Source organism: Bombina bombina, chromosome 1 (assembly GCF_027579735.1).
Source record: "Bombina bombina isolate aBomBom1 chromosome 1, aBomBom1.pri, whole genome shotgun sequence".
Classification (NCBI taxonomy): domain Eukaryota; kingdom Metazoa; phylum Chordata; class Amphibia; order Anura; family Bombinatoridae; genus Bombina; species Bombina bombina.
This window is the reverse complement of record NC_069499.1, coordinates 1,047,222,243-1,047,249,460: the sequence shown is the minus strand read 5'-3', so window position 1 is coordinate 1,047,249,460 and position 27,218 is coordinate 1,047,222,243. Positions and strand designations below refer to the sequence as shown.

The 27,218-nt window shown below is 37.3% G+C and overlaps 2 protein-coding genes across 3 annotated transcripts in view; one reads left to right on the top strand and one right to left on the bottom strand.

The window, feature by feature from the left end:
- SLC12A5 (solute carrier family 12 member 5) overlaps positions 1-1,478 on the top strand; it is a 417,734-nt gene extending 416,256 nt beyond the window's left edge. Inside the window, exon 26 of the mRNA XM_053721935.1 lies at positions 1,035-1,478. Coding sequence (XP_053577910.1) covers positions 1,035-1,126 — 92 coding nt within the window. The 3' untranslated portion in view covers positions 1,127-1,478. The remainder of the gene's footprint in view (positions 1-1,034) is intronic.
- Positions 1,479-4,593: 3,115 nt separating this feature from the next.
- Positions 4,594-27,218, bottom strand: part of LOC128666894 (nuclear receptor coactivator 5) — a 56,872-nt gene continuing 34,247 nt past the window's right edge. For both annotated transcript variants that reach the window (XM_053721817.1, XM_053721740.1), the window contains 6 exons: positions 25,119-25,514; positions 21,561-21,673; positions 20,236-20,362; positions 19,936-20,135; positions 5,990-6,307; positions 4,594-5,904 (listed from right to left, as the gene is read on the bottom strand). In XM_053721817.1, the coding sequence (XP_053577792.1) occupies positions 5,252-5,904; positions 5,990-6,307; positions 19,936-20,135; positions 20,236-20,362; positions 21,561-21,673; positions 25,119-25,514 (1,807 nt within the window). In that variant the 3' untranslated portion in view covers positions 4,594-5,251. The remainder of the gene's footprint in view (positions 5,905-5,989; positions 6,308-19,935; positions 20,136-20,235; positions 20,363-21,560; positions 21,674-25,118; positions 25,515-27,218) is intronic.

Here is a 27,218-nt window from a genome sequence, read left to right as displayed (position 1 = left end):
GAAATATATCCCATATATTCTGGAGGACTGTGGACAATCATTTTACGAAATGGTAAATACTAGCGTTTCTCAGGCGCTAGGATTTACCATCACTTTAAAGTGAAAGTCAACCTTAGCATTTTACAAACACAAGGATTGACTATTGAAACAAAGGAGCTTTCTGCATTAAGTATTTTATACTTCATGAATGAAAGTCCCCTTTGTTTCAATAGTTAATCCTAGCATTTGTGAAACACTAGGGTTGACTTTCACTTTAGATTTTCTGCTTAATTACAATTTTTAACCCCTTAAGGACCAGCGACGTACCCTGCATGTCGCTGGCCTTTTTTTGGGATGTGATTATTTTATAGCGCGGTCTTGCCACCAGCGTTGAGACGGCTCTATTCCACAAAGCCTGCTGGAGGGAGGGCATTAATAGCGTTTTCTGGCTAGACTTGTGCTATTATGTCCTGAAAAAACCCTTAACGACTAGTGACATACAGGGTACATTGTGGTCATTAAGGGGTTAAGGAGTTATGGTACTTCTGCTTCACACACTGCAGATAGCCTTTAGCTTCATTTAATAAAGTACAAATGGTTTTACATCTCCATTATGCGTATATATATATATATATATATATATATATACACACATACACACACACAGTTTAATATCTATTGTATGTTATGTGGCTAGAATTTTAAATTCATATACAATAGCAGCTGACTGAACAAATAGACCGGAACTAGCATTTACCTCATAGCTTTACAAAAAATTTTTTTTCTTTTTTAAGACTTGTATTGAATTTAAAACATAGAAATTCTGTAGTACATGAAAAAGTAGTAGAAAGTGTTGACATCTAAAATGATAGAACGAATTCCAAAGCCTTTACAGTTCTCAATAAACAGAAATTAATATGAGTAAGTGGAAATCGTCTAGCTTCATGGTGCATCAGATTGGTCAAGAACAAATAGTCTACAGTACAGAATACCCATTAGAGAATGTGGTGCAATTTTCTTTTTTTAAACTCTGCTTTCCTCAACCTCTCACACAGACATGGAATTTCTGGAGGTTCTCACAGAGCACCTGGATCGTGTAATGCTGGTTCGTGGTGGAGGACGCGAGGTCATCACCATTTACTCTTGAGCAGAACCTAGATGAAGTTTTTGTGGCACTTCACAAACGGCTTCAGCCTCTCTCCACAATAAAAGGAATCCAGGAGACTAGGAGGGAGGATGGGGCATCATATGAATAGTGCTCAGAAACTTCACCTGCTCCCACCATGTTCCTTTAATGCCCTAACATCTGAACTGCAGCACCAGATCTTCCATTCCAGCACAAGTGCAACTGTTCCTCAAACGTTTGTCAGTCGCACTGATGAAATACATATAAATATATATATAAAAATCCTAAATTTTATGTACATTTCTTAAACTAAGCCGCACTGCTTAAGATGCTACCAATACTGGCCCCTTTGTGCATCCTGTGATTTACTGTTCTTTCAATCTCTCCCTCACACAGACTTGGAGAATACTTGGGTTGTACTGACAGAGACCAGGATGTTTTGTTTTTTTTCCCTTCATCTTTTACTCTCTAAACACCGGTTGATTACTGAGACTGGTGTAACAAGATAAGGGAGAGAGGGGCAAATTCACCAGCATGCTTACCTTTCCAAATGTACCTCTCTCTGTGCTCTTTTCTTGGGTGCCACTATCTTATCAGCTTCAGCCAGGAATTAGTTCACAGAAGGTTTGCCTTCTGTTAAAAAAAAACACTGTTCAAGCAGACTGCACTTAATCCAAAAGCTGAATAAGTGTTGAAAACAAAAGTCCCCATGGGATGCAGGAATGCAAAATGAAGAATCAAACTGAGGATCTTTCTGATGTGGAGGAGCATTGCACCGCAATAATAATCAGATGCAAAAAAACAAAAACAAAGAACTGTAATACTCCTTCACTTTTAGTACAACCCTACCCTTGAGGCGGCTGTCTGCTCATGAGCTATGCCAGAGTAATGGTATCTGGTAGCTACACCCACCAGCGCCAATATATTTTTGTTCACTTTTTAGATTTGGTGGCAAGAGACCTCATATAGTCTGTGAATTGCTCCCATTTCCACACTGTCTTATGTTGCATGAAATTAGCTCATGTAATACCACTTTATATGTTAATCCTCTTGGTATCTGTTATTGCCTTTTCACTTGAAGTTTTCTGTCCATCACATATGTAGAGCTTAAAAGCAGTAGTATTAATGGATAGCTGTTTAGTGAATGTGTGTGATGTTTACTGGAGAATTATTAAAACCATATACAACTGGTATGTTATGTACACATTTCAAATCTCTTTATATTCATTAGCTTAAGGGGACTTTTATCTTTAGGAACTAGTCTTCCAATTTATAGGATAATTTATCATACCCAAACACATTATAATCACACAAATGTTAGCACTGGGGAAATAAAAGCTGTATGTATACATCTTTAAAGATTGAAGCATAAACCAGCTCCATACAACCATATATTGAGATTATATATATATTGACAGGAAGGACCATCTTTAGATTTGTCCACCCCTGTACTAATATTTTCTTTTCCTGGCCAATAAAAAATGCAGCACTCAGTTAAAATTATTAATGTGTTACTTGATACTAAACTGATAAAACTCAATTATCACTTACAGGTGTGCTGAAAAGTACCCACCATAATAAAATATATTATTTTTATATATATATAATTTTTATATCCAATATAAATCTGGAGACATTCCAGACCAGTGTCCAGCAAACTAACTGCATTTCTTATTACTTATAACTGATCCATCAAAAAACTATTTTAGTTATTAATTGCCCAGGCTGCAAGCAAAGTACCTAATTTGAATGACAGTCCAGACTGTCCTCTGTTAACTAACATTTATTTATTTTTAACAGAAAAATGCATATTTCTAACTTTATGTCAAAGGGAAAGTCAATTATAAAATGGCTTTTGCTCACAAGAACCAGATTTGGTTATGTAAATCTATGGCATGAAATAAACTATAAGTAGTGTTCTAAATGTAATTTCCCCCTCGAACATTACAAATTTTATTCTGTGAAAGTTTTAGTGAAAATTTTTAATATTTTATCTATAATTGAAAATGTGAAACTATAAAACGCTGGCGTAATTTAAATATATATATATAAATAAAAAAACAGGCCAAATTGAGCTGAGATTATAAATAGTGAAAGAAAACAGTAACACTAATTAACTGTTTATTACTAAAGCTCCATTTTGCCTTGTCTGGAATGCATCATTTACCAACCCTGCATGCGAATAGTGAACATACTGTAAATTTACGCTCAATGGAGATGTTGTGTGACTTGTAAAATCATGCACTGTTAACTTCTGTGGTATTGTACTTTGATGAAATCACAAAACTTATAAACGGGAGTGCATGGGACCGACTTGGGCAGCTTGTTGATTTATCAAGACTTAATGCTTGAAACTTGCACACAAGGAAGTCTCCTGGGTTTTTGCTATTTGTTCCTCGAAGTGCCTCTTAGATTGAAGAACTGTATTTCTCCTTACTTCAAGTGATGTTCTTGTTCTGTATTTTAAGTAATCCATGTGTTCTTTACTCTAAGTAGCTATCTGCAGTTCACCTAAATAGAACTTTCTAAGTTAGTTATACCATGAATTTTACATTAAGGTAGAAAAAAAAAACCCCTGTATGAACAGTAATTCAAGTAGCTCATTTATTTAATGAATCTGCAAAGAAAATTATATATAATGGTACCAAGTTCCTAATATTGGATAAAACACTCTGGACTAAGATATGGTAAGGAAAGAAAAGAATGCAGCTCCATATTCTGGAGCAAAAGATGCCTTATAATTGGGTACTGGCAGTAGAAATTTAAATAATGGAGTTTATGTAGAAAAAAAAAATATTTTCTCATTCTGGAACGCACACATCATTGCTTCTATGCAGACATATCAGGGACCTTTCAGAAGAATATTTTGGTAAGTTTTATCAATGCTACAAGAAAAGGATTGGGGAGACCTGGACACTACTCAGCCACTAACAGACCACTCTTGGGATAGATATATATTACATATAACTTACATGATATGAGGCTGATCAGGATTGCTACTCTTCCTATATTGCTAACAAAGCATGTGTTTCTTTTTTTGGTTAGGAACTTGAAGCTGATCAAGGCAGCTTAACTGAAGGAGGGTAAAGAAATTGTGAATTTAAAGTTGCACTATGAGCCAGAATTATACCTGGCTGCCTCAACTGAAATTTCAGTGAATGAACTCCCAAAATGCTTCAAGTTTCCTAAGGAATTATCTCACTTTGTGCTATTTGTGAAAAAAAAAAAAAAAAGTAAAAAAAAAATATATATATATATATATATATATATATATATATATATATATTTATTAATACTTGTTACATGAAGAACATAACTAAATTGAAATCCCATACTCCTTAAGACCTTTTGTTTATGTACTCCCAGTATTTTAAATGTGTAGCATTCCCTTAGACTGCTAGTGACAAATGCTTTAAACTTTTATTCATAACAATGGAAATAGATCTAGTCCTTGTACAGATATTACCTTTAAAAACCAAATGAAACTGTTACATATATATTGGCTGCTTTTTATTTGTGTTACCTTTTAATTCAGTATTGAAATAGTTTCATGTTCTGTGTAGTTGGGTGTTTATTCTGTGTGGTTGAATGCAAACAGTCATTATGCACCAATAAATGTGCTAACTCATTTGTTCTGAGACTTTTGTCAGCACAAAATGCAATAAACTTAATTTTAGTATACCTCTTGAATATTTTTTGTTACACACACGAAAAAAAAAAAAAAATCTATTCTTTGATATCAGTCTAGAATAATGTACATTAAAAAAAGCCAAACACACAAAAAAAAAACACTAAAAGATTTCATACATATAGTGGATTACACATTTACTTAAAAAGTTATTTAAAAAAAAAAAAAACAATTTCAATAAGAAAATTAATACACAAGACCGTTAACAGGTAAATGTTCACAAACATTCCACTAACTATATTCTATTGCTAACAAAAATGAAGGGGAAAAAAAACCTGAAAGTCTCAGGAGACCCAAAATTTGGTCACAGGAACAATTATTAGGTATACAACCCAGATGACTGTCACTCTGAGAGGGTGCATATATATATTTATATAAAAATATGTACAACTGCTCCTCAAATACCAGAAATTAACTAAAAATGTATCACTATATGGACAGTAAAACATGCAACATGGCTAATAGTGACGCTGATATGGTCCCATGGCAGAATGTGGTGGCAGTGGTCCTCCACGGCCAGCATGCCCTGATGTCTGATTCACTAAATGAGAGAGTGCTGGTCCACTCTGGATTAGAGTGTCCAAAGCCTTCTGAACACTCGGGTTATCAAAATTAATTCCAGCTGATCCAGGAGCCCGCTGGTTGGGAATATTGCTAGGTACTGGAGCTCTAGCCTGCATTTGCCCATACATGGTTGTGGCTTGTGGAGGACCACCTTGCCTGGGAGCTACATTTCTTCCAGGTACACCTTGTCCCATTGGATCTGGATGTTGCCCCATTGGAACTTGAGATCTCTGTGGTGTTTGGCCAAGTGGGTTTACTGGCACAGGTCTCTGCTGAGTATTGGGTACATTCCCAAAACTTTGACTAGAAGCTCCTAGAGCAGCAGAAGCACCACTGGGGGCATTCGTGTTTGTTCCAGCACCTGCTCCACTATTGAAGAGACTGAGAATTTTTGCTTGAAGCTCCTGCTGGGGGTTGTTCATGGGTTGTGGAGCTGATTGAGCAGGGGCCATTGGCTGTGTCATTGACAAAGGTGGGTTGCTTGAAATACTGGGAGTTTCTAGGGGAGGACCAGGTGCAACTCCCATAGGTGGTCGTGACAATTGAGCTGTAAAAAAGAAAAAAATACATTCAAATTTTTGATGAAGAAATATAGAGTGAAATGAAAGATCTTAATGGCCTCTTGAACTTACGTGGCAATGGTTCTGAGGAACCACGCAGCAATCTTTCCTTTCTATCATGAAGGTAGATAATAATCTTGTCTATCTCATCGGCAGTAACATATCGGTTATCTGCAAGTAGACCCAAAATGGCCTGAATGGTTGGAGGATGGAGTCCTCTGATTCCTTCATCAACGGGTGGAGCTCGTTCCCTCATGATTGCTTCTGATGCCATTTTGGCTGCTTGACGTGCAATGGTCTCACGCTCTTTATCACGGGTTTCAGTTTTGAACCGCTCAAAGTTTCTTGCCACAAGAATCATGGCATCAGCAATCGGCATATTGCGATGCTCTGCAAAAATAAAAAATAAAAATTTAAAAAAAGTCAAATAGAACACATGCAAAAATAGCAGTTGAAGCATTTTATTTAAAAATGTAAAAAAGTATGTATGCATATACACACACAGTATGTATGTATGTATATATAAATTATAATTCATACATATACATATATACATATATATATTGCATAAGTGCACACCCTCTTATAACTGGGGATGTAGCTGTGTTCAGAATTAAAGGGAAAGTCTACACCAGAATTTGTAGTTTTAAAAAGATAGATAATCCCTTTATTACCCATTCCCCAGTTTTGCATAACCAACACAGTTATAATAATATACTTTTAACCTCTGTGATTATCTTGTATTTAAGCCTCTGCAAACTGTCCCTTTTTCAGTTCTTTTGACAGACTTGCAGTCTAGCCAATCAGTGCCTGCTCCAAGATAACTTCACGTGCACGAGCACAGTGTTATCTATATGAAATACGTGAACTAACACCCTCTAGTGGTGAAAAACTGTTAAAATGCAATCTGAAAAGAGGTGGGCTTCAAGGTCTAAGAAATTAGCATATGAACCTCCTAGGTTAAGTTTTCAACTAAGAATACCAAGAGAACAAAGCAAAATTGGCGATAAAAGTAAATTGGCAAATTGTTTAAAATTACATGCTCTATCTGAATCATGAAAGTTTATTTTGGCCTAGACTGTCCCTTTAAGCAATCACATTCAAATTCATGTTAAATTGGAGTCAGCATACACCTGCCATCATTTAAAGTGCCTCTGATTAACCCCAAATAAAGTTCAGCTGCTCTAGTTGGTCTTTCCTGAAATTTTCTTAGTCGCATCCCACAGCAAAAGCCATGGTCCACAGAGATCTTCCAAAGCATCAGAGGGATCTCATTGTTAAAAGGTATCAGTCAGGAGAAGGGTACATAAGAATTTCCAAGGCATTAGATATACCATGGAACACAGTGAAGACAGTCATCAACAAGTGGAGAAAATATGGCACAACAGTGACATTACCAAGAACTGGACGTCCCTTCAAAATTGATGAAAAGACGAGAAGAAAACTGGTCTGGGAGGCTACCAAGAAGCCTACAGCAACATTAAAGGAGCGGCAGGAATATCTGGCAAGTACTGGCTGTGTGGTACATGTGACAACAATCTCCCATATTCTTCATACGTTTGGGCTATGAGGTAGAGTGGCAAGACAAAAGCCTTTTCTTACAAAGAAAAACATCCAAGCTTGGCTAAATTTTGCAAAAACACATCTGAAGTTTCCCAAAAGCATGTTGCAAAAGGTGTTCTGGTCTGATGAAACCAAAGTTGAACGTTTTGGCCATAATTCCAAAAGTTTGGCTCAAAAACAACACTGCATATCACCAAAAGAACACCATACCCACAGTGAAGCATGGTGGTGGCATCATCATGCTTTGGGGCGGTTTTTCTTCAGATGGAACTGGGGCCTTAGTTAAGCTAGAGGAAATTATGAACAGTTCCAAATACCAGTCAATATTGGAACAAAACCTTCAGTCTTCTGCTAGAAAAGCTGAACATGAAGAGGAACTTCATCTTTCAGCATGACAACGACCCAAAGCATACATCCAAATCAACAAAGGAATGGTTTCACCAGAAGATTAAAGTTTTGGAATCCAGACCTGAATTCCGATTGAAAATCTGTGGGGTGATCTGAAGAGGGCTGTGCACAGGAGATGCCCTCGCAATCTGACAGATTTAGATTGTTTTTGCAAAGAAGCCAAGTCAAAATGTGCCATGCTGATACTCATACCCAAAAGACTGAGTGCTGTAATAACTTCAACAAAGTATTAGTTTAAGGGTGGGCACACTTATGCAACCATATTTTATTTTTATATTTTTTCTTCCCTCTACCTAAAAGATTTCAGTTTGTTTTTCAATTGAGTTTATAGGTCACATTAAAGGTGGAAAAAAAAATTCTTAAATGATTTCTCTTTTTCTCATTTTTTTTATATCACAGAAACCTGACATTTTAACAGGGGTGTGCAGACTTTTTATATCCACTATATATATATATATATATATATATATATATATATATATATATATATATATATATATATATATATATATATATATATATATCTCAATCAATGTAAATATTTGCATAGGAAATTAGTACATCTAGGCAAGTATCCCCGGCTTGCTTTTCCCACAGAAATTCTTAATATACAATGTTTCCAATGCACAAGAGAATTGTGGGTAAGATATGTAAATTCTCCGTTTTTTTGCTTCAAAAATACTGTTTTGACACAGCGATCCTTTTAAACAGAATTATGACAGCAAACCAGAAATCACTCACTAGACAAGCCTGTTTCGTTCTTTTTGGAACTATCAGTAGGAGATAGATTTCTGGTTGCTGCATTGGAAAAGCTATTTTCATGGTTAAACCAAAATTCATTAAAATTATGGGGGGAGATAAAAAACTGAAATTAAAATACTCCATGTTTCAAAATAAAATCAATGTAAATATTTGCATAGGAAATTAGTACATCTAGGCAAGTATCCCAGCTTGCTTTTCCCCAGAAATTCTTAATATACAATGCAAGCGGGGATACTTGCCTAGATGTACCAATTTCCTACATTGATTTAATTTTGAGACATGGAGGATTTTAATTTCATTTTTTTATCTCCCCCCATAATTTTAATGAATTTATATATGAATATATACACACACACACACACAGTTGTGCTCATAAGTTTACATACCCTGGCAGAATTTATGATTTCTTGGTTATTTTTCAGAGTATATGAATGATAAACACAAAAACTTTTGGGAGGAAAATCCCAAACCCAAGCCTGAGCGAAGACGGAAAGTCTGCCCCCTACAAGATCCAAAACCAGATTGGGGGTATGTCCTTCATGCTGTCCTTGATTCAACAGCAGGCTATATGGATTTTTTTTTTTTTTAAATTCTTTAAAATTTCCAGAGATTATTTCTGTCAAGCCAGGTCCCAACAAGGTCTACCCCTTGTAAGGAAACACTAAAAGCTTAGACTTAGCGCATACATCCGTAGAACAAGGCTCTAACCATAAGGCTCTGTGAGCTGGAACAGAGAAAACTGAAACTTACGCTCCCAGTTTGATAACTTGAAGGGAAAAAATTGAAAAAAAAAGGAATTAGTCAATCTGAAAGCCTTTATCCTATCCTGGCTTTTTTTTTTTTTTTTATCCAGGGGAGTTTGACTCAGTAGCATCAGACAAAGCATCAAACCAATAAGCCGTCGCACTAGTGACGGTAACAAAGTACACAAGCTGGTTGCCATTGTAAGCCCTGGTGTACATCCCTTTTCTAATTTTTGTCCATAGGACCTTTAAAAAATCCAACTATCCTTTAAAGGTATAGTAGTTCTCTTAGATAAGATGGAAACTACTCCTTCCACTTTAGGGAATGTTTGCCCAGCCTCCTTTATTATGGTTCCCAAGTCTCTTTAAATATAGGGGGTGTGCGTCCAGTCCTTATAACTTACTGGACGCACTAAAATAGATTACACCGGTAGTGTCGGAGTAGCCCAGGGTAGCTAAAACCTCCTAAAATAACAAATGGAGGTGCTCAAGCTAAAAAACTGAAAGAAAAAAAAAAAACCTCAGGAATAAATAAAGATTATTCATCGGAGTCTGAGAAGTCACTCTCAGATAATCCCGAAGTATATTCCTCTTCCAGGTAACAGAAGAAACATTCGGAATAGCAATTACTGAATCAATCACCTAAATGATTGAAAATAATTCCTCTAGTAATGTTTTCTACCACGTGGAAAAAACATATAATGCATGAAATGCAGAGTAACTCCGGGTGGATTGTGAGAGGAAGCGCAGGGCACTGCAAATGAGCCATAATACAGTGGTTCTCAACCAAAGTGACCTCAAGGCCCGGTAAATTATAGCTAGACATGTCCAGGGCCCAGTAGTTATATATATATATATGTGAGCAGCAGGGGCGGGCTGATCTGCCAGGCAAATAGGACCTGGGCCGAGGGACCAGCAAGTAGGGGGGCCCACAAATGGCATCTCCACGGATCCTGGTGCATTCCTGAAGCTGGAGTTTTCAGTTGCCCTATCAGTAACTAAGCAAAAAAAGTGTGGGTTTAGAGGGGCCCTGGCGGGGGTCTGTCGCTGTGAGGGCTATGGAGTGTGGGGCCTGGCCCTGGAGGTTGGGTACCCTTTCTCTGGACCTTAATGTTGGGGGTCCTGGCTCTGGAGGTTGAGGGGCCTGTTGGGGGCAGGGAGGCTACCATGTTCATTTGCATAAAATGTAATACATTTTGGTCAGTGTGAGACAGTGTTCCTGGGACCTTGATTGGTATCAGTCTGCCCTTGGTGTGCAGGGAGGTAAGAGTGTGCAGTGGAGGCATGACAGGCCGGGGCCCACCAGCAGGGCTATCACGGCCCGGTACTGGGCCACGACCCGGCTGTTGAGAAACCAGGCCTTAGAAGGAGTAGGTTCATAAAAAGACATTTTTTAAATAAAAAAAAAAAAAACGTTACTGTGTCTTTAAATTCTAAAAGGTAACTTTTTTGTGTGCTTTTGTTGCATCATAAAGGCACAAAGGATGAATTAAACAAACAGCAGAAATTCTTTTTAAAAGTAATTTCTTATTTCTGTGTGCAGAAACAAGCAAATTAGCATGTCAACATTGCTGCCCATAAACATCGCCATAAAATTAAGGAAACAATGTCTGGTGCCGCAATTCCAAATGGAAATAGCAAGGAACCGCAGGGCACTGCATGTGAGATAGGAAAAACATAATTTATGTAAGAACTTACCTGATAAATTCATTTCTTTCATATTAGCAAGAATCCATGAGCTAGTGACGTATGGGATATACATTCCTACCAGGAGGGGCAAAGTTTCCCAAACCTTAAAATGCCTATAAATACACCCCTCACCACACCCACAATTCAGTTTAACGAATAGCCAAGAAGTGGGGTGATGAGAAAAAAGTGCGAAAGCATATAAAATAAGGAATTGGAATAATTGTGCTTTATACAAAAAAATCAAAACCACCACAAAAAAGGGCGGGCCTCATGGACTCTTGCTAATATGAAAGAAATGAATTTATCAGGTAAGTTCTTACATAAATTATGTTTTCTTTCATGTAATTAGCAAGAGTCCATGAGCTAGTGACGTATGGGATAATGATTACCCAAGATGTGGATCTTTCCACACAAGAGTCACTAGAGAGGGAGGGATAAAATAAAGACAGCCAATTCCTGCTGAAAATAATCCACACCCAGAATAAAATTTTTAATGAAAAAACATAAGCAGAAGATTCAAACTGAAACCACTGCCTGAAGTACGTTTCTACCAAAAACTGCTTCAGAAGAAGAAAACACATACAAATGGTAGAATTTAGTAAAAGTATGCAAAGAGGACCAAGTTGCTGGTTTGCAAATCTGATCAATCGAAGCTTCATTCTTAAACGCCCAGGAAGTAGAAACTAACCTAGTAGAATGAGCTGTAATCCTTTGAGGCGGAGTGTTACCCGACTCAACATAGGCATGATGAAATAAAGATTTCAACCAAGATGCCAAAGAAATGGCAGAAGCTTTCTGATCTTTTCTAGAACCGGAAAAGATGACAAATAGACTAGAAGTCTTTCGGAAAGACTTAATAGCTTCAACATAATATTACAAAGCTCTAACAGCATCCAAAGAATGCAATGATTTCTCCTTAGAATTCATAGGATTAGGACATAATGAAGGAACCACAATTTCTCTACTAATGTTGTTAGAATTCACAACCTTAGGTAAAAAATTCAAAAGAAGTTCGCAGCACCGCCTTATCCTGATGCAAAATCAGAAAAGGAGACTCACAAAAAAAGAGTAGATAATTCAGAGACTCTTCTGGCAGAAGAGATGGCCAAAAGAAACAAAACTTTCCAAGAAAGTAATATAATGACCAAAGAATGCATGGGTTCAAAAGGAGGAGCTTGAAGAGCCCCCAGAACCAAATTCAAACTCCAAGGAGGAGAAATTGACTTAATGACAGGTTTTATACGAACCAAAGCTTGTACAAAACAATCAATATCAGGAAGATTAGCAATCCTTCTGTGAAAAAGAACAGAAAGAGCAGAGATTTGTCTTTCAAGAAACTTGCGGACAAACCTTTATCTAAACCATCCTGAAGAAATATAAATCTTCCAGACTCTATAATATATCTCTCTAGATACAGATTTACGAGCCTGTCACATAGTATCAATCATAGAGTCAGAGAAACCTCTTTGACCAAGAATAAAGCGTTCAAACTCCACACCTTAAAATTAAGGTTTTGAGATCCTGATGGAAAAAAGAACCTTGAGACAGAAAGACTGGTCTTAACGGAAGAGTCCACAGCTGGCAAGAGGCCATCCGGACAAGATCCGCATACCAAAACCTGTGAGGCCATGCTGGAGCTACCAGCAGGACAAACGAGCATTCCTTAGAATATTGGAGAATACTCTTGGAAGAAGAACTAGAGGCGGAAAGATATAGGCAGGATGACACTTTTAAGGAAGAGATAATGCATCCACTGCCGCCGCCCGAGGATCCCTGGATCCGGACAGATACCAGGGAAGTTTCTTGTTTAGATGAGAAGCCATCAGATCTATTTCTGGGAGTTCCCACATTTGAACAATCTGAGGAAATACCTCTGGGAGAAGACCATTCGCCCAGGTGCAACGTTTGGCGACTGAGATAATCTGCTTTCCAATTGTCCATACCTGGGATATGAACCGCAGAGTTTAGACAGGAGCTGGATTCCGCCCAAACCAAAATTCGAGATACTTCTTTCATAGCCAGAGGACTGTGAGTCCCTCCTTGATGATTGATGTATGCCACAGTTGTGACATTGTCTATCTGAAAACAAATGAACAACTCTCTCTTCAGAAGAGGCCAAGACTGAAGAGCTCTGAAATTGCACGGAGTTCCAAAATATTGATCGGAAATCTCACCTCCTGAGATTCCCAAACCCCTTGTGCCGTCAGATACCCCCACACAGCTCCCCAACCTGTAAGACTTGCATCTGTTGAGATTATAGTCCAGGTCGGAAGAACAAAGAAGCCCCCTGAACTAAACGATGGTGAACTGTCCACCATGTCAGAGTGTCGTATAATCGGTTTAAAGATATTAAGTGAGATATCTTTGAGTAATCCCTGCACCATTGGTTCAGCATACAGAGCTGAAGAGGTCGCATGTGAAAACGAGCAAAGGAGATCGCATCTGATGCGGCAGTCCTAAGACCTAAAATTTCCATGCATAAGGCTACCAAAGGGAATGATTGTGACTGAAGGTTTTGACAAGCTGAAATCAATGTTAAACTTCTCTTGTCTGACAAGGACAGAGTCATAGACACTGAATCTATTCTAGAAACCTAAAAAGGTTACCCTTGTCTGAGGAATCAATGAACTGATTGGTAAATTGATCCTCCAACCATGAACTTGAAGAAACAACACAAGTCGATTCATATGAGATTCTTCGAAAACGAGAAGACTGAGCAAGTACCCAGATATCGTCCAATAAGGAAATACCAAAACCCTGTTCTCTGATTACAGAAAGAAGGGCACCGAGAATCTTTGAAAAAAATTCTTGGAACTGAGGCTAGGCCAAACGGTAGAGCCACAAAACTGGTAATGCTTGTCTAAAAAGAGAATCTCAGACACTAAAAGTGATCTGGATGAATCGGAATATGCAGATACACATCCTGTAAATCTATTGTAGACATATAATGCCCTTGCTAAACAAAAGGCAGGACAGTCCTACAGAAACTGAATGTTGGTACCCTTACATAACGATTCAATATTGATAGATCCGGAACTGGTCTGAAGGAATTGACCTTCTTTGGTACAATTAAGAGATAAAATAAAACCCCAGCCCCTGTTCCAGAACTGGAACTGGCATAATTACTCCAGCCAACTCTAGATCTGAAACACATTTCAGAAATGCTGAGCCTTTGCTGTGTTAACTGGGACACGGGAAAGAAAAAAATCTCTTAGCAGGAGGCCTTAACTGAAGCCAATGCTGTACCTTTCTGAAACAATGTTCTAAAACCAGAAATTGAGAACGGAATTGATCAAATTTTTTTTGAAGAAAACGTAATCTGCCCCATACCAGCTGAGCTGGAATAAGGTCCGCACCTTCATGGGTACTTAGGAGCTGGCTATAGGTTTTCTATAAGGCTTGGATATATTCCAAACTGGAAATAGTTTCCAAACTGATACCGCGCCTGAGGATGAAGGATCAGGCTTTTGTTCCTTATTGTGAGGAAAGGAACGAAAAATGATTATTAGACCTAAATTTACCTTAGATTTTTTATCCTTTGGTAAAAAAGTTCCCTTCCTTCCAGAAACAGTTGAAATAATAATTTATTACCCTGGAAAGAAAAGGAAAGCAAAGTTGACTTAGAAGACATATCAGCATTCCAAGTTTAATCCATAAAGCTATTCTAGCTAAAATAGCTAGAGACATATACCTGACATCAACTCTAATGATATCAAAAGATGGTATCACCAATAAAATTATTAGCATGTTATAGAATAATAATAATGCTATAAAATTATGATCTGTTACTTGTTGCGCTAAAGCTTCTAACCAAAAAGTTGAAGCTGCAGCAACAGCTAAAAATATAGCAGGTCTAAGAAGATTACCTGAACATAAGTAAGCTTTTCTTAGAAAGGATTCAATTTTCCTATCTAAAGGATCCTTAAAATGAATTACTATCTACCGTAGGAATAGTAGCACATTTAGCAGGAGTAGAGACAGCCCCATAACCTTAGGGATTTTGTCCCAAAAAAACTCTAATCTGTCAGATGGCATAGGATATAATAGCTTAAACGTTTAGAAGGAGTAAAAGAATTACCCAAATTATTCCATTCCCTGGAAATTACTTCAGAAATAGCATCAGGGAGATTAAACACTTCTGGAATAACTACAGGAGATTTAAAAACCTTAATTAAACGTTTAGATTTAGTATCAAGGGGACCAGAATCCTCTATTTCTAATGCAATTAATACTTCTTTAAATAAAGAACGAATAAATTCCATCTTGAACAAATACAAAGATTTATCAGCATCAACCTCTGAGACAGAAACCTCTGAACCAGAAGAACCATTATCAGAATGATGATGTTCATTTAAAAATTCATCTGAAAAAAGCGAAGTTCTAAAAGACTTTTATGTAAACTAGAAGGAGAAATAACAGACATAGCCTTCTTAATGGATTTAAAAAATAAAATCTCTTATGTTTATCAGGAACACTCTGAAAATTAGATGTTGACGGAACAGCAACAGGTAATGTAACAGTACTAAAGGAAATTTTATCTGCATTAATAAGTTTGTCATGACATGCAATACAAACAACAGCTGGAGAAACAGATACAAAAAATTATAGCAGATACACTTAGCTTGATAGCTCCAGCACTAGACAGCGATTTTCCTGTAGTATCTTCTGACTCAGATGCAACGTGAGACATCTTGCAATATGTAAGAGAAAAAACAACATATAAAGCAAAATTGATCAAATTCCTTAAATGACAGTTTCAGGAATGGGAAAAAAAATGCCAAAGAACAAGCTTCTAGCAACCAGAAGCAATGAAAAAATAAGACTTAAATAATGTGGAGACAAAAGCGACGCCCTTATTTTTTAGCGCCAAAAAAGACGCCCACATTATTTGGCGCCTAAATGCTTTTGGCGCCAAAAATGACGCCACATCCGGAACGCCGACATTTTTGGCGCAAAATAACGTCAAAAAATGACGCAACTTCCGGCGACACGTATGACGCCGGAAACGGAAAAGAATTTTTGCGCCAAAAAAGTCCGCGCCAAGAATGACGCAATAAAATGAAGCATTTTCAGCCCCCGCGAGCCTAACAGCCCACAGGAAAAAAAAAGAATCAAATTTTTGAAGGTAAGAAAAAATGATCAATTCAAATGCATTATCCCAAATATGAAACTGACTGTCTGAAAAATAAGGAAAGTTGAACATTCTGAGTCAAGGCAAATAAATGTTTGAATACATATATTTAGAACTTTATAAACAAAGTGCCCAACCATAGCTTAGAGTGTCACAGAAAATAAGATTTACTTACCCCAGGACACTCATCTACATGTTTGTAGAAAGCCAAACCAGTACTGAAACGAGAATCAGCAGAGGTAATGGTATATATAAGAGTATACCGTCGATCTGAAAAGGGAGGTAAGAGATGAATCTCTACGACCGATAACAGAGAACCTATGAAATAGACCCCGTAGAAGGAGATCACTGCATTCAAATAGGCAATACTCTCCTCACATCCCTCTGACATTCACTGCACGCTGAGAGGAAAACCGGGCTCCAACTTGCTGCGGAGCGCATATCAACGTAGAATCTAGCACAAACTTACTTCACCACCTCCATCGGAGGCAAAGTTTGTAAAACTGAATTGTGGGTGTGGTGAGGGGTGTATTTATAGGCATTTTAAGGTTTGGGAAACTTTGCCCCTCCTGGTAGGAATGTATATCCCATACGTCACTAGCTCATGGACTCTTGCTAATTACATGAAAGAAATTAATGTACACTCCCTTAATCAACCTGCCTCACATATAGCAGAATAATGAAATAAAAACTTGGCAAGTTGCTATTAAAAAAACAAAATATAGCGAGTGATACTGTCACTTTAAATGTTAAAGTTAGTAAAAAATAGATTGTTTAAGTCATGAAGATGTATGAGGAAATTGTCAGAACACTATTTATACCTCAGCTTGACCCAGCTGAGGCGACAGAAAGCTTGTCTACAACAAACTGAACTTATTACAGCGCTAGGCTGAAGCGCAAGCAATTATGCAAAAAGTCCTTTGTGTCTTCCGATAACCAGAAATGACAGGAAGTGTTATCAATACAGCGCCATCCTCCCCTCCTAGCGCTATTATCTACAGAACTGTCAGGAGGGAGGAAATAAAACCTTGGTGACTATTAGCGGCTCTGCTCCTCGTGGGCGTTATCCAAATTAGCTCCCGGTCGCCATAGTCTGAGTAAAGGCACCGGGAGCAAAAGGTTAGACCTCACTGAATTTGTCTATACTCAATGTAAATGATGCTACACCGCTGATATCGCGGAAACACTGCTCACACTGACATTCTTTCCCCCAAATCTTCCATAAACATAAATAAAAATGTAACATGTAATATCCCGGTTGCCATTGAATAACCGCAATGCAAACTTCTGTGCAGATCAAAAACGTTACTGTCTCTTTCACCCAGGCAGCCTTATTATTAGAGCTGGGAATGAAAGATATGCCAGTGCCTGCGTCTTAACTGCCTTAATGTCCCCTACTAAAACTAGGAGATTCTGACCCGAATATAACGAGGCTAGATGGAAATTTAATAAAGTGCCCAAACTCTCTCTGAGATCCTCTACTCCCAGAAAAAAAGGTTAGCACTTACCTCATTGTCTGCCTGGCAGCAAGGCAGTACCCAGGTTTAAGAGGTCCTCTCCCTCCCATGAACCTGGAAAGAAACAAAAGTCCTGAGCAAAAATCTTTCAGGTTTTCTTAGTCAGGGCAGCATCAGTATGGGAGGCGCAGTGAGAATTATGTCCCACAAGTTCCCATTGCTCTAAAGCCACCAAAGCTCTCCTGTAGAGACTGATATGGACTACGGCTACACCCTAGAACAAAGTAGCACACTCTGGCACTAATTTAAAAACAAAATAAACTCTTGATTGAAGAATCTTTTCTAACATCTCACTTTACCTCTTCCTATCACTAACATGGTCAAAGAGAATGACTGGGGTGGGAGGGAAGGGAGGAGCTATTTAACAGCTCTGCTTTGGTGCTCTTTGCCTCGTGCTAACCAGGAGGTGAATATCCCATTAGTAATTAAGATGATCCATGGACTCATTGTGTCAAAAAAGAAAAATTTTTATCAGTTAATCATACATTTTCTCTTTTTTTTAGTACTGGCAGACTTTCTGCCAGTACTTAAAGGACCAGTCAACACAGTAGATTTGCATAATCAACAAATGCAAGATAACAATACAATGCAATAGCACTTCAAATGAGTAGATTTTTTTTCTGACAATTTTAAAAGTTATGTCTTTTTCCACTCCCCCTGTACCATGTGACAGCCATCAGCCAAACACAAATGCATACACGTACCATGTGACAGCAATCAGCCATTCACAAATGCACATACGCTTATTCTTGCACATGCTCAGTAGGAGCTGGTGACTCAAAAAGTTTAAATATAAAAAGACTGTGCACCTTTAGTTAATGGAAGTAAATTGGAACGTTGTTTAAAATTGTATGCTCTGAATAATGAAAGGTTAATTTTGATTGAGTGTCCCTTTAAGATGGTGATGACAATACTGAGGTGGGGGAGGGAAGAGAGCTGTTTGAGGGGGGGTGGGATGTGTCAGGTGAGAGGCTGATCTCCACACTAAAGCTAAAATTACAACAAGCTACCTAATTGACCCCTTCAATGCTGGGCATAATACAAGTTTGGTGCGCAGCGACATTTAGTGGACTTTTAATTACCAAAAAGCAACGCCAAAGCCATATCTGCTATTCCTGAACAAAGGGGATCACAGAGAAGCTTTTACAACTATCTGCGCCATAATTGCACAAGCTGTTTGCAAATAATTTCAGTGAGAAATCTAAAATTGTGAAAAATTTAACTTTTTTTTTAATTTGATCGCATTTGGCAGGGAAATGGTGGCATGAAATATACCAAAATGGGCCTAGATCAATACTTTGGGTTCTCTACTAAAAAAATATATATACACACACATCAAGAGATATTCAGGGATTCCTGACAGATATCATTGTTACAATGTAACAATTGCTAATTTTGAGGAGAAAAAAAAATTTGATACTTGTATTTATTGCCCTATAACTTGCAAAAAAAGCAAAGAACATGCAAACATTTGGGTATTTCTAAACTCTTTAGCATGGGAGTTTTGTAACAGATTTTGGGTTTCAAAGTTATAAAAAGTTTTCCCCCCCATTTTTTCATCATATTTTATAATTTTTTTTACAGTAAATTATAAGATATGATGAAAATAATAGTATCTTTAGAAAGTCCCATTTTATGGCAAGAAAAATGGTATATAATGTGTGTGAGTACAGTAAATGAGTAAGAGGGAAATTACAGCTAAACACAAACACTGCAGAAATGTACAAATAGCCCTGGTCCCAATCAGAAAATGGAAAAGTGCTGTGGTCCTTAAGGGGTTAAATAACAGATTTCTACCCTATTCCATGAGAAAACTTTGGAGACAGCAGTCACTTTCTACATACTTTTTATATTAAATCTGGAGTGTCATATATCCTTTTTATATTTAAGTGAGACATTGTATCATTATTGTTCACACACATTTTCAGATTACGCAGGCACCTTGTTAAATTGTCCCCATTTGGTTTTGAGAGACTGCATCTACTGGTATATTAATATATATATTTTATAAACACACACACTCAATTCACACTAGCTCTCTCTTGCTGACGCAGTCCACAGTAATTGCAAATGGTTTACATACCCACCGTGGTACATTTATGTAAAACTGATTTTTATTTATTTTTTAAATACAAAAAAAACCTCCACAAACCAAAAAAAGGGGTTGGAAAAGGTCAGAGGCACCCCTGGTTATATAATTCTTACCTTGAGGGGTGCCAAACAAGATGTTCACTGTACAGGAGCAATGGACCTGGTGCTGTTGAGTAACCACTATAGCAAAAGGAGTGCCTCCTCTGGTAATATCTTCCAATGCTTGTGTCAGGGACACCTCAGTATTCAGGAAAATTAAATCCACCATCATGCCCAAGTCACGGACTTTCCTTCCAACTACTTCTGCATACTCCCTGGAGAAAAATAGCATTATTTTATCTTACAATCATTTATTTGTTTAATAAACAAGACCCACATACTTTGAAAAAAATAAAATAAATAAAAGCAGCTTACTTTGATTGTTTGTTAACAACCACAACAGAGCATTCCACAGGACGTTCAGCGTCAAAGCGTCTCTGAATTTCATCATAGTATTTTCTGTACAATTCCTCCCGACGGCGATCTTCACGCTTCAAGCGATCTAGAGAGAAAGAAAAGGGAAATACACAGTATTAGAAATGTCAGCTATACTATATAAAAATCATGCAATCGAAAAAATAATCATTTATATATTTCAAGTAGGCAATTCTATAGTTATCTATAGTTATCTATAGTTATCAGTCCTAGGTATGCTCATAATCCAGGGGTTAGCAAACCCAGATGCGAGGGCCATTTAAACTACATTTGTACCAGGGTTTGTGAGCTGCACCATGATCATATAGCACCGCATCTCATCTAGGCCACACGCTAGCATGAAGAAAGGACAGATGAGAATTGTAGTTAAATGGCAAGGCCATGATTAGTGTGGGCACTTTCTGTTGGAGCCTGTTTCAGAATGATATTATGAGGGAGACTACAAAGTGAGAGAGGCCATTTTTATAACATTATTAAAAATGCCACTAGTCATGATTCAGACAGAGCTTCACATTTTCAACTTACATTTTTTGTTCTCTTGGTATTCTTTAAGAGTAGGCTCAGGAGCAACAATGCACTACTGGGAGCTAGCTGAACACATCTAGTGAGCCAATGACTGACATGTGTGCAGCCACCAAAAAAAACCCCAGTATAAAACCTTTTAAAAACTTACTAAGAAGCTCCCAGTTTATCACTTTTGATTTGGTTGACTGGAACACCCATTAAAAGCAGACACCCCCCTCCTCCCCCATTTGTCTGAATATGAAAATACCCTTTACACAAACAGGAGCAAGCTGGAGAAGGTATACATCAGTATACTACAACTTTGGGGCTTGGTTTGGAGTCTGAAAATCAGCACAATGTTATTTAATAAGAAAAACCACACACACAAAAAAAAAAAACACCCTGCATGGGCTATATAAATGGATCATGCACAAATCATTTATGCAAACAATAATCTAGTGTATAATGTCCCTTACGTCACCAGGGGCTCAATAATGCTCTTGCTAGCTTCCACAACAATACCAGTACATTTTTACCCATGTGCACAGCAGCAGTACATTTCCTGGCTTCTTTAAATTTTTGGCTGCCTCTTAGATTTTAAACAAATTTGTCAAGACCTTTGGCAATCCATTCCAAAAATGGTATATATTAGCAAAAAAAAAAAGGGGGCAGAGGGATTTTTTTTTTTGTAGGTGCTTGGTTTCAACAGTTGCCAGAGAAAAACACGGTTAGCTCATGGATATATGTAACAAACAACAAACCTTCGGCTTCTCTCCCATGTCGATCAAGTGAATCTCGATAGCGGTCCACATAAGGGTCATCTCTCTTGTGGTAAAGATCATCAGGACGGTATTTATCAAGAGATTCATCACGCCTATATACACATTTAGAGGAAAAACAAAAACACTTTAGATCAATTAATATTGTAGTCATTTAAATTTTCATTCTTTAAAAAGATAGCTAATCCCTTTATTACACATTCTCTAGTTTTGCATAACCAACACAGTTATATAAATACACTTTTTACCTCTGATTACCTTGTATCTAAGCCTCTGCAAACTGCCCCCTTATTTCAGTTCTTTTGACAGACATCCATTTTAGCCAATCAGAGCGGGCTCACTGGAACTCCACATGCGTGAGCACAGTGTTATCTATATGACACACATGAACTAACACCCTCTAGTGGTGAAAAACTGTCAAAATGCCCTGAGAGAAGAGACAGCCTTCAAGGGCTTAGAAATTAGCATATGAACCTCCTAGGTTTAGCTTTCAACTAAGAAAACTAAGAGAACAAAACAAAATTGGTGATAAAAGTAAATTGGAAAATTGTTTAAAATTACATTACATTCTCTCTCTGAATCATTAAAGCTTATTTTGGACTAGACTGTCCCTTTAAAGTGGAGAAATCATATGCTCTAGTACAGTGCTTTCCAAACTGTGTGTCGGGACACACTAGTGTGTCGGCAGCAGTGTGTAGGTGTGTCCCTGCTTCAGCACAAATTTAAATTTATTTATTTTTTTGGTTTCTGACTTTCCGCCTGCCTGCTACGCATATCACATGGTTGACACATGATTGATACCTTGTGGGTCACAGATCATCTTAACCAATTGGGGCAGCTCAGTGGGAACTGAAACTATTCCCATTGGCGGCACATTGGCTCCCGACTGCACGTGTAGTCTCCTTAATTGGCTCGTGACTGCATGTATAGTCATTGAGTGGGACAGCAGTGTGTTTGTAGCGCGGGCAGTAGTCAATCGGACTCACCGAGCTCTGAGGGCGGCAGCTTAAACGCTGAGCTGAAGTCAGTGGGGGTTTTTTGCAACTAGCTCCCAGTAGTACATTGCTGCTCTAGCTCTTGATATATGGATAGGAAGTGGAAACTTAAAAATGTTTGATGAAATACGAGTGTCTTTATCTAATATTCCACCAAATATTCAGAAATTGTGTTCATTCCATCAACCTCATACATCCCATTAAAATAGTAAGTAGCTATTGGTGTTTTTAAACTTTTTTTTAATTCTTGCACATACATATTTTTACTTGTAAATATATTTTGTTATTATATAATTTATGTATATGTCCGTATCTCTTAAAACAAGTTAGTTTAACCTCCTGTTTGCTAGTACAACTGAATTACTGTGTCGCGAAATGATGTAGGTCTAAAAAGTGTGTCACCAACATGAAAAGTTTGGAAAGCTCTGCTCTAGTAGTTTGTTAGACTCTAATGTGTTCAAATCCCCCAAAGTGGTTTAACACATAGTTACCACTTGTGAGCTGCAGATAATTGTTGGTGCCAAGCGGACACCTCTAACCCAATCACAGCCGATTTGGTGACCGGCAGTTTCTGCTCAGACCAGCAGTGCTCTGCACCTCCTGAATAGTATTTTAACTGTGTGTTAAACCAGTTTACAGAGGATTAACACAAAGCATTGCAAGGTCACTAGTGATCAAATTACATGCTGTAACATTTTTTCCTTCAAAATCTTATTTTCTAAGATCTATAAAAAAAATGGAGCCATTTCCTTCAGCAGGGCTTCAAATGTATACAGATAATAAAACAATTGACACTCAACTATACACACACGAAATAAGTAACTCAATAAAAACCAACAATAGCGTGAAACAATATAAGTGAATATATTTTGTGATTTTCCAAAGAGGATATGTGTATTATTTGCATAAAAGAGTGGTCTGTCCCTTTAAGGCCAATCCCTCCAGTGCTGTATCTCATATGGAATACACATAATAGTGAGTACTGTCAGTCCTGGTGATTTTGGCCTTATAACATGCACACAAGTTGACACAAAGGGATTTGAATGGCTAGTGTTTGGCTGAAGCCATTTATTATCAACCAACTGTGTTTACTCTTTTTAAATCATGACAACAAAAACTACCCAAAAGACCCTGATCAAAAGTTTACATACCCTGGTGATTTTGGCCTAACATGCTCACAAGTTGACACAAAGGGGTTTGAATGGCTATTAAAAGGTAACCATCATCACCTGTAATCTGTTTGCTTGTAATTAGTGTGTGTGTATATAAAAGGTCAATGAGTTTCTGGACTCCCAAACAGGCCAGATTTTGAAGATATAGTGATATAATCTGCTGATTAGTAATCAGTTATTAGCCCACTCTCATTCAAGGTCATCCTGAAAATCTGGCCTGTTTGGGAGGCCTGAGGACAAGTTTGCAGGCTCAGCACATTTGAATGGGTAGGTTACTGAGAACAATGGGTTGCTGCTTCATTAAAGGGACATTATACACATTTTTTTGCTTAAATGTTTTTTTTAGATGATTTAAATAGCCCATAAAGTTTTTTTTGTTTTTTTTAAATGTATAGTTTTGCTTATTTTTAAATAACATTGCTCTGATTTTCAGACTCCTAACCAAGCCCTAAAGTTTTAGGAGAATGCTGAGAATACTAACGTATACCTACTCCAGCTTGCTTCTGTTTGTGTAAAGGGTCTTTTCATATGCAAAAGAAGGGAGGGGGGGGGGGGGAGTGTCTCATTTCCCACTTGCAGTGGACTTTCCAACTACCCTTTCAACAGAGCTAAACTGAGAGCTTCTAAGTAAATTTGTAAACAGTTTTATACTGGATTTTTATATCTGTATATTTGCATCTTATTCTTTATAGTAGTGTCTATTACATGCAGTTTTATGAAAATCAGTGTATACTGTCCCTTTAAGAAAACTATTTCTAATATAGAAACAAACAAACAAGTCCGTCCCATGTAATGTAAAACACTGTGGCTGGCACAAGTAAACCACTGAAAACGCATTAAAGGACCGGTGAATACAGTAGATTTGCTTTATCAACAAATGCATGATAAAAAGATAATGCAATAGCACTGAGAAGTATATTTTTTTCTGACACATTTCAAAGTTATGTCTATTTCCACTACTGTATCATGTGACAGCCATCAGCTAATCACAAATGCATATATGTATATTTTGTTAATTCTTGAACAGGCGCAGTAGGAGCTGGTGACTCAAAAAGTGTAAATATAAAAATACTGTGCACATTGTGTTAATGGAAGTAAATTGGAAAGTTGTTTAAAAAAATACTGTGCACATTGTGTTAATGGAAGTAAATTGGAAAGTTGTTTAAATGGCATGCTCTATCTGAATCATGAAGTTTAATTTTGACTTGAGTGTCCTTTTAAGGGGGAAACAAATTTTACAGAAAAGTAACCCTTTATAAAACATTTAAAACTATTACATTCTCCTAAGGATCATAAAGGTCTACCTTGCTCTTAAAATTGCATAGTTATTTTCAACCAGAAGAGTAGGAGCTTTGGATAGTTTATAGAAATACCTGTATAACGGGTCTCTCACATCTCTGTAGCGATCATACAATGGATCCCTGAGATCACGAGCATCACGGGGATCTCTAAGACTCCGGGCATCTCTCGAATCTCTAAGGTCCCTTGGGTCACGTAAGTCTCTAGAGTCTCTGGAATCACGGGCATCTCTGAAATCCCTGGGTTCTCTAGCATCCCTGAGATCACGAGAATCTTTAGGATCTCTTAAATCTCTAGTATCTCTTAAGTCTCTAGAATCTCTGGGTTCTCTTCCATCTCTTCCATTCCTTGAATCCCGAAGGGTTCTTGAGGCTCTGTCATCTCGGCTGTCTCTGTCTCTTCTAGGGCTTGTGCGAATAGGGGAACGATCACGTCTTTCACTACGAGTTTCTCCATAAGCATATACATCTCTGAAAAATCAATCAATCATTCTGTTACTTGAAGTCAGAAATACATCAACAGCTCACTAGCCCAAACTAAAACACCCTCTATAAAAACATTATATAAATTCCAGAATGACCGACCCTTAACAGCATAATGTTTGAAAAGGAAACGCTACACCAAAACTTCATCTTAAGGAACTAAACAGACTATGGATCATAAAAGCCTCTGTAAAGAAGAGGATACAGAAAACAGTTAAGAATACATAAAATACCAGAACAAGTATAGGGACATTAAGTCATTTTTATTAATGCATAAAATATATTGGCAATAACTATTGCAAACAATATAATTATGGAATAGTTTACAATTTTAAAAAACTGTCCTTCAGCAAGGTTTTGCCACCAGGGACAGACCCCTTGAACATCATTGTATGTTTATCACCTTTGCTGTGACCAGTCAGGGTAAAAATAAAAATCATCAAAAAAAACAACAGATCTCCGGCATGCTGTACTGTACGAAAAATAGAAAACTTTAGCATGTTATTCCCCTTTCATAAAGTAATGTTATCTCAATGAGCATTTAATTAAAATGTATGAGAAAATTGTAGTTTTTTTAAGAATTCATTTAAAAATGTGTGGTTTGCATTTACCAATAATAGATGCAATGACTACTTAATGTCCCTTTAACACATGTACAGTTAGGCTTGGTGATAAAACTAAGTGCTTAAATTTGAAACCCATGCACTTCTACTGCAAAGTATACTCAATAAGTTTTATAATTGATAGACATTTTAAAACCAGCAAGTTTTTTTCCCTCTCTTTATATTAAATAAAATCTTCTTGAAGTTTTTTTTGTATTAAAACGCGACACGTTTTTTTTTTAAATTTATTATTCTTGATTTTAAAAGTAACCCCCCCACCCCGATATTAGTTCTATTTTTTTTTTTTTGGTACAGTTAAGTTTAGTAACCTTGATAGAAATTTAATTGGATTAATATTTCCATTCAGAAACTAAGAGCAAATTCCAAGCGTCATTCCAAAATGAGCGAGTAGACAGAATATAAGTGCCGAACGCAATATGAACAGCATCATAGTATTTTCCCACACCTTAAAAGTTCAAAATTAAGACGTTAAAATGTGAACATTTAATAGAGTAGAGTGTTAGAGGATACCTCCTAATATGATGCAATGTTTAGGAAAACAGAGGTAAAAGAAAAATCCCATTAGTAAGGGTATTTGTTTATTGACTATTGACTTCAAAGTAGGTTTGAGAAGTACTGCAAGTCTCACCCAGACTTAAAAAGTATTATTTCCTACACTAAGTTGATTTAAACAATTATCTTAAGATGATAAAGCCATTCCCAGAAGAGAATGAAGGGTGGGGGCACTCCTGGGATATAATCTCCAAATTCTAAAAATTTACATGGGGGGGGGGGGTATGGAGAGAAAGAAGAAATCCAGTTCCTCCACTGCTCTATATCCTCACGTTTGAAAGGTGTCTCCCATAAAATTTCAGGTGGCGTAAGACTTGAGACGTACACAACGAGCGCACAGACAGAACACATTTTTTTGCAGTGCTAAATATCAACTTCCTACCACCGATAAACATCAGTTTCTCATTTTGTTTAGGAAAACGCAATGAAACGTAATCTCAATTGACTTCCAGGTTGCAGATTATTCATAGCCTGATGGTGACCAAGTCAGACACTTTGCTTTTGGACTCCATTACAG